The following is an 8,711-nucleotide window of genomic DNA, read 5'->3' as shown; positions in this document are numbered from 1 at the left end:
CCTTCAATTCACAGGAACATGTGTGGGACAGTCAGTCTTAAAGTAACAATTATTATAACTTACATGTTACAAAAATATACTTGTTGAAAAGGAAGTGCAGATTAAAGTTAAATAAGTCCATGTCAATCGACGAGTTTTCGTCTTGTTTGTTTTAATTCAGCAAAATAAAGAAAGAAGACATCCTAATCTTCCAAAACGGCCATCATCAGGAGAAGGATACAATTCTCCAGTAAGTATTTCACGAATAAAATTGTCAAAGGCTTTCTCAACAATTCGATTTGGTTTTACACTACATCAATTAGCTAACTTATTGAAAAATAACTTTAAAAATAATATGTCTAGGTGTCTAAGTACATGCATTTTACTTATCTGTACTTTTATCTTCTATGATAATTCTGGTGCCTGGCATATCATCACATCATTACTACGAAGTAAGTTACACTTTTCCTACCACTTCAATTCCTTCAATATTTGCAATATTTATGAAATATGATGTAATAAAATCTTATTCAAAGCTGGACGAGGTATCTGAGAATGAGGCTAAAAATGACCGAAACAAAGATCACATATGCAAAGTAAAACAGAATCAGATAAAGTCACAGGAAAGAAATAAGAATAAAACAGATAAAAGAACAGCAAACTGTATAAGGAAACGATGGTTAGCCACAATGATCGTAATTGCCTTCGTTATTATAGGTCTCGTTGTGGTGATAGTTGTACAGAATATAGGTAAGCATTTGATAAAACTAATTTTTCGTTTGTTTTAAATAATGTATGCATGTAGTATATCTTGAAAAAAATGCTATTGTTTTGAAAACGATCTTAATGTTATTTCATCTCGGTTTAAATTCACAAAATAAAAAAAAAATTAGTTAAATTTGATGGTATGTTTTTATCAGAGCAATTTATATGCAAAATAAGAAAGGAGATGGTTATTTTAGTCTTTGAAAATGTTAAAATCAATTTTTTCAAGAAATTCGAAACACAAATCTTATATGACAAAATATCTTAACCTTGATATCAACAGACGGATAGTGCGGATATTTTGTAACCCGAAGTGAAGTTTATTTTTCTTTCGTATTATATTGAACAAGGAAGAAAAAAAAATGAAAATTTTATCAGAACGAATGTTTTTGAGTCATTTATGTAACAGTCAATTTACATTTTTAATACTAGTATGATATATATTTGCATATGTCCTTACATACGACTGCCGTCATGAGAAAAGGGCCCTTATCTTTTGACGTCACAATGCTCAGAAAACGACGTCAAAGTTGCGGTATTGTAAACACGGAAGTAAAAAAAAAATGTCAACTGCGTTTCGTGATCTAGAAACAAAATTAGATTTCAAAGTGTAACAAAAATTTGAAATTTGATGCGGAAATTTTTAAAAGGTATATAGTATGATATTATTACTATATTTAATACGTGAATTTATTCATAATTCTGCTTCAGTACACGTATTTAACTTGATGTTGATTGATACGCGACATTGGACTTGTACCTTGCTAGGTCTTTTCGTGACTAAATTAAAGATGCTGCCTATTTGTTCTTGAAAAATTTCCAAATGCTTAAATTTGAATTCATGTTGAGAAGTCTTGATATTAAAAGGTGTATTCCATACACGTCATAATTGTACTTTTTCAGAGAGAGAGAGAGAAAGACAGAGAGAGAAAGAGCGAGCGAGAGGTCTATGTACTTATTGTATTACCGTTCTTATAAGCGCTTCTTTTTTTTCTCTGAAAAATATATACCATAATTTAAAATGTATTTAGCCATTTTAATTTTAATCCATAGTTAATCATACTGATGTACCCCGATTGCGTGAACTGTCGATTTTAACATGTATGTAAAAAAGGGGGATAAGCCAAAAAATATCTCCGAATAAAAAGATCAATCGCATCATCTCGGATCTTTCCGTCAGAGGTCGGAAAAACAACCTCGAATGTATTAACATCACCGGATGTTAAAAATTTATACATCTTCCTGTTTATTCAATTACAGGATAGACGGATTTAGAAGTCCCTATAGTATATTCTAAGTAATAAAATAAAGTTAAACTCAACATTCCACAGATAAAAGGTCCCCATGCATTTATATCAAAGATCGTGAAAAGGTAGGGTTGTCATGGCGTCTACCATATACATTCGAGGTCGTTTTTCCGCTAGTCGAAAAGGCCTGAGAAGTTGCGATTGTAAAAAGATATAACCGGTTTATCTAAAGTCCAAACTAAAAAAAAACATAACCATCTTTGACTGGATATATATTCCGGTGAAATGGGAGATCCAATTAAATCTTCTACATCAAAAATGAATAATCCTGTACTTAATCAACATTAAGAGAATACGCTAAGGGAAAAAAAGGGGGTGGGAATACGGAGGATGGGGGTGCCATGAAAATTTTGCTAAAAATAAATTTTTGTTTCAAAAACTAATTTAAAATGATCCATTAAATACATGTTTAAATTTTCTTATATTGTTCCGATGAAATTAATGAATGAAATCCCACTCGAAACTGAACTGAAATATGTTTAGGAATAAAATACAGCTATTGTAGACTTTCCTCCAACAATATACCCAATTGTGAATAAATTAACAATATAACATCAACAGTGATATTATGAATGAGGATATTAATAAACAAGAAAAAACTACTATAGATTAAGCGAAAAGATAGCTGAAGAATTGTACCCCCCCCCCCCCAAAAAAAAAGGTAGACCGGAGAGCTACAGTGCCACCCGTGGTAAAAACTGTATATTTATTGCGCACAAAATAGTTGCGCTTAGTTCTGGATTAATTCTTCCAAAATCTTACCTAAATCGCGAAAAAGATTGATATAAAAGAAATAACTTACTCCTCTATAAAGTACTCTCGTAGTTGACATCTGCACGAAGTGTGTTGGAAAATGGCAAAAAGAAAAAAAAAAACGTGAAATAATATGTTAGGAACACACAGTTCGTAATATTTTGAGATGGAGAAATAAATAGAGAAACAGCGCACTTTTTGTGCGCAATAAATAAACAGTTTTTTTTCAATGGGTAGCACTGTAGTTCTCTGTCAAAATATTTTCTTCGGAGAGTTCTGCAGCTAGCGAAAAGACTGATGAATTTCTGGCTAATGTCAGATATGTGGTGACATCTTTTGAGAATCACTGATAGAGCAAAAAGTCTAAGTGACAAGTGGTTATGTGTGTTATTTCCAAGTTATGAAAATGTTTAAAATCATAAACCACTTCAAACCTTAGACAACAAAGAAGTCTAAATTTTAGAATGATGAAAAAATAAATTTTAGCACTGGTGATGTTCATTGTTCAAAACTTTATTGGGCGTGAAATATATTTCACTGACTATTGAATTCATGATATGAAGTAAATAAGTTTCGTTTTACACATGCATGTTGAAATCTTCAACTCTGATACATGTACATGTTATCTAAATACCCCGCATATCTCGACATTTATTAAATTTCCGTTGAAATCGAAATACTGAAGTTTTTATCATAATTCTAAAATGACTCTAAGGAAAGGAATAAATAAACAAACTCAAATATTTCTGTATTGAAAAAAAAATACTGTCTTCATTACAGCGCATGCAAGACGCATCGGGGAGGGGGGTTACATTGAACGTCCTGTTGCCCCCCCCCCCCTCACTTTTTGTTGCAGCATAGTCGAATTAGTGCACAATAGGACAAAAGGCAGTGTTTTATGTTTGATAAAGAAAAATTGATACTGCAAAAAGTCTGATTTAAACCACCACCCCACCCCCCCCCCCCAAACGGCGAAATTGGATTTGAGTTTGGACAATGCCCACTTTTTGTTTTGTTTTTTTTTTAAATGGTAAATTGAATATTTATTCTGGCTGCCCCACCCTCTTTTCAAACGATGCTACGTCACTGAGTTGTAGCGAACAGTCAAAATCGAGTCATATATATATTTTTTTAATTTCGATATATCGAGAAAGTAGTACATGTGTGTTAACGTTTTGAACTAATAACTAAGAAAAATGGATTAGAGCGGTAGATTTTAACTTCACCGCATCGTCTCATACAAAATACATAAACGTGTGTTAGACGTAATATTTCATTATTGGTTAAGACAGTCGCATCGAAATGTGAAAAGCTTTTATTAGATGTCAGATTAGCCAATGTCACGGAGGAAGATGAAAAGATTACCTTTTCCTGGCCGTAAAAAATATACAAATGCTATGTTCAAGTGAAACAGGGCTCAGGTGCCTCAAAATAAAAAAGAAATAAATAAAAGGTGAATGTGCAGAAATATTTGTGACCGATTTTAATGTGATTTGCTTAAAAAATAGAAGTAAAAAGACAATTTCTATTTTAGGTTTAAGTTCAAAGAAAGTTTCAATTTAAGGTACGGTATAAAAACCATTCACAAGACAATCCTTTGACATCATTTGCCTCTGTATTATATTTTTACACCATAACTAAGACAGGCGAAGAAAATGATTTGTACGAGATGCTTTTAACATTTTTAACAAAATATTCAAGAATCCGCTTACATGGAAGTAGCGAACATGAATTTAATTCATGCATTCATAATTTTTTTTATAATCGGAATAACCATTTTTAAAAACAACTTTACATATCTTGGTGTATCTTCATTTATATCTCATTTTTCGGTGATACAGAAAATATATGGTGTTTTGATCCTATCGTAACAGTTATAGGGAAAAAAGTTACGTGTGTGTGTGTGATGGTGAGTGAATGATGAATTTTGATGACTGATAAGAAAATTATTTTCTTAAAGTTTTTAATATCGGGATCGAAGTGCTTTTTTGCGAGGGGATGTCCCGTTTTGCGCGCGGTGTCCTTCTGGGACTCTCTCTCTCTCTATTTCTTTTAATGTTTAAGTGTTACAAGTGCTTTTTATATATTATAAATTGAGTATGATTATTTTATATCAAAAGAATAATTTGTATGGATTTAAACAAGTTTAATTTTTCCTATACTGAATATATTATAAACCTTTACTAGATTTTGTCTAGACCCACATCCCCCCTTTACGATATTACTATATATGCTTTAAATAATATGAAAATAGTTATAACATACGAAATCCCTTTGGAATAGTCACATACTAGTCGCCTGGAAGAAAAAAATAAACATTTTCTCAAGTTTATAATTCTCAAAACGATTGAGTTTATTTAAAGTGCGTTATTTTAATACAAGTTTTGGAAACTGTATTAGACGCAGTCGACGTCATTACGTTTTCAGTGAGTAACGTCGAAGTTGTTTTGATCCGCTTTACTAAAATGCTCATAAAATACTGAAAAAGTGAAATATTTTCAAAATCAATGTATATTTGCATTCAGAGAGTTTTAGGCTTCAAAATTTACCAAATAGTCAGTTTATGAAAATTTGACTTTAAGGGCCTTTTTTTCGTGACGACAGTCATATTCATTTAATACATTTACAACATTGTTTATTTATTCATGTTGTAGAAAAACCATCATTAAATCCGAAAAGGAAACCGATTGAAGTACCAAACTCTTTTCATTCAAGAAAGCTTTGTTTGGTTCCGAGTACAATGAAAAATTCTTCGCAAGGTGAAAAAAAATCATACTATCATCTTTTAAACAAGAATTTGTACATTACATATATAATAAGTTTTCAATTGTAAAGAAATTACTAGCACATTTTGCTATTTGTTCTTTATATGTGTTTTTGCAAGTGAGATAAGGCTAGGTATAGGTGTTTCTATGCAAATGAGTTTAGAAAACTCCATAAGATTTATATATCACATGTAGAGAAAGTCCTTACTTCTTATTCAGACTTAGAACCCACGCCTTGTTAAAGCTAGTACACTTATGACATAATATTGTTTTTTTCCATCCAACGTTATAAAACAAAACAATACATCTGTGGCGCAAAGGCATACCCTATTCAATTTTAGATAAACAATGTATAATACGAGGGGTGATCAAAAAGTTCGCGAACTATCTCTATATCTACAAATTCACAATTCAGATTAGACTGAAATTCAGTACACACATAGTCATACACAAGTTCTATAAAAAGCATATACCAAATAATTTTTTCATCCTTGTTTGTGACGTCACAATGTGAAAATGACGTCTCTATGTAAGTCACTTGTGACGAAAAATGGCTGTCTCAGTCGAACTCGTTCAACAAACGACTGTACAATTTATTGTATATCTTAGAAATTCCTCTGCAGTATCATATAAAAATTTGTGCACAGTTTATTAAGATAAATGAGCGATAGTTGTAGTCCCTATTGGTAAAGATTGTATTTTTTACATATAAACGTCTATACATGTACGTTGCTTAACTCAATTGCGTGAATCTAATGATATCACTTTCAGAACAAGGGCAAATGTTTGTGCTACTTTTCCCTGAAAACATTAAACTTGCTGAATTCGCAAACAAGACGGCATATCTCGCTTCCAAAAGCTCTTTTCATTTAGGAATAACTTCTTTTGACCCTGAAAATATAACGGCATCTCATATTTACGATTACCACTCAAATATGAAACAGACGAAATTGATTATTCCAAAGAGCTATATTCTGTCATCTTTAAAATTGGAACCCAAAGGTATTTTGCTGAAAACATCAGATGCATCTTCCCTTCTTCTTTTTGATGAAAATACCATTTCTACCGGAAGTTCGTTAGTGTTTCCTTTAAGAAAATTGTCGAATTCCTACATCATTTCTACATCGACACCTTTTGATGATAGTCTCGATTCTGCAGCGCAGTTTGCTATCGCAGCAACAAAAGATGACACACAAGTTTCCATCACTTTCAAAATGGATGTCGACAGGAAATTTGAATACGATGGAAGAACTTATCAAAATGGAGATGTGATGCATTTAACGATGCATCGACTTAGAACATTCCAAGTTGTCCACAAGGTGGATCTAACCGGAACAACTATTAACGCGTCATATCCAGTGGCTGTATTTTCGGGAAATAAGTGCAACCGACTGGGATACCTAGGAACATGTAGTAAACTTATCGAGCAGATCCCTCCTATAAATAGGCTTGACAATTCCTTTATTGTTTCTCCAACTGTCGAAAGATTAGGGTTACAAATCCGCATGGTTTCCCCATTCAACAATAACATTAGATACCGAGTAGGAAAAATTTCAACGACTACAACAGTTGAGGAAAAAGGCTTTCATGACTTTATTGTTAAAAGTAATGAGGTCGGTGTAATTGAGTCGCAGAACAAGCTTCTTGTTACTAGCTTTTCTATACCGACTGATAGCAATGAAGGTGATCCTTATATGATAACGATACCTGGAATACATCAATATCTGAATAATTATTTAGTTGTAATCCCTGAAGGCTTTGATAACAATTACATTTCTATTATGATTCCAAGTTCATCTTTTCAAAATCTTAGAATAAATGGTACGAAAGTTAACGAAATTTACAAAGTTTTTGATTCGACTGTTGGTCTGCAAGAAAACACCTATAGTGTTAATGTGATGAAAATTAAACCTGGAGTGTTGGGTATACGTACTGTAGACAGGGTGCCGTTTGGGCTACTGGTGTATGGACATAGAATGAATGATGGTCATGGGTTTGCTGGAAATGTGCTCCTTCCTGATCACTGTCTCTAATAAATTTAATGCGGTTAAATACCCGGTGAAAAAACACTAGCACCCTGTTTGATTCATAATGGATTATAAAATTTGCACTCAAATTTTTCATTTGATCTTGTATAGATGGGTACGCATGTTGTTTTGTTACATAGTTTTCTTTCTAAATAAAAGCAGTTTTTAATTTTAATTAATCGTGTAGAACAATCCCCACTATACCTATATTACGTGTTGAGAAGTATATATATGAAATGTTTCATAAGAGGAATAAAAATAAGTCTTTAATAATATTCTTTAGAAAGAAAGAAAATCCAGAATATTTTAAATTGCTGATTTATATCTTTAAAAATTCAATTTTGGTCGATGTATTTAATTGAATAATAAAACGTTTTAAAAATTGTAGAGAATTGCTATATTTTTAAGTTTTTGTATTATGCATATTTGAACTAAGAACGATAACTCTTCACACTTGGGTAATAACATTCAGAAAGAAAAGATTTTTTTAACTAGGTAGTATATCTATTTCAAGAATGATTTCAGCTATTAAAAATAAATAGAAAAACTAAAAAAAAAAATATAGAAAAGCATTCTGGTGTAATAATCATTATAAAAGCATTCTCATTTTTCATCATAGAGTTAAATTATTGATTTTTCTCAGAGGGTTTTAATAACGTTGATCGATGACGTCACAACTGCATCAAAACAAACAAAAATGTGATGACGGCGATGCTTGTATCCAGATAACTGTGTTTGAGAGGGAAATACTTTATAAATATGTTTGTGATTTTTTAGAGAAAAGGAGCATTAATCAGGTTAACTGATTTTAACCGTATGTTTTTCTTTACTGAAGACAAGAAGCTGCGTCCTTATGTAAGTCAGGATTTCCTCTGATATTCTTGAAAAAAAAAATCAAAGAATGCAAATATAAGTAATAAAGAACGATTATTCAGTGAACATGGCGTTATGAGTAGATAGCTCTGCTGGCATATTTTCCATGATGCGCTAGCGCGCATCATGAAATATGCCAGCAGAGTAATTGCTATTCATAACGCCATGTTCACTGAATAACGTTTTTTTTTTTCTTAAATATATGCGAGTTAATGCATAGTTGCAATGTTCAAATATGAATT

The 8,711-nt window shown here is 31.9% G+C and overlaps 1 protein-coding gene across 1 annotated transcript; it reads left to right on the top strand.

The window, feature by feature from the left end:
* The first annotated feature begins 320 nt into the window (after positions 1–320).
* Positions 321–7,602, top strand: LOC134238672 (IgGFc-binding protein-like). The gene is made up of 4 exons (XM_062720790.1): positions 321–431; positions 516–729; positions 5,459–5,563; positions 6,341–7,602. The coding sequence occupies exons 1-4, from the start codon at positions 387–389 to the stop codon at positions 7,600–7,602; spliced, it is 1,626 nt and encodes a 541-aa protein (XP_062576774.1). The 5' UTR covers positions 321–386.
* Positions 7,603–8,711: the final 1,109 nt, after the last annotated feature.

The sequence above is a fragment of the Saccostrea cucullata genome, unplaced genomic scaffold (assembly GCF_032062105.1).
Source record: "Saccostrea cucullata isolate Sc308-1 unplaced genomic scaffold, CSIRO_AGI_Scuc_v1 ctg7393, whole genome shotgun sequence".
NCBI classification, from domain to species: Eukaryota; Metazoa; Mollusca; class Bivalvia; order Ostreida; family Ostreidae; genus Saccostrea; species Saccostrea cuccullata.
The sequence above is the reverse complement of the archived record's forward strand: the minus strand, read 5'-3'. Positions and strand labels throughout refer to the sequence as shown.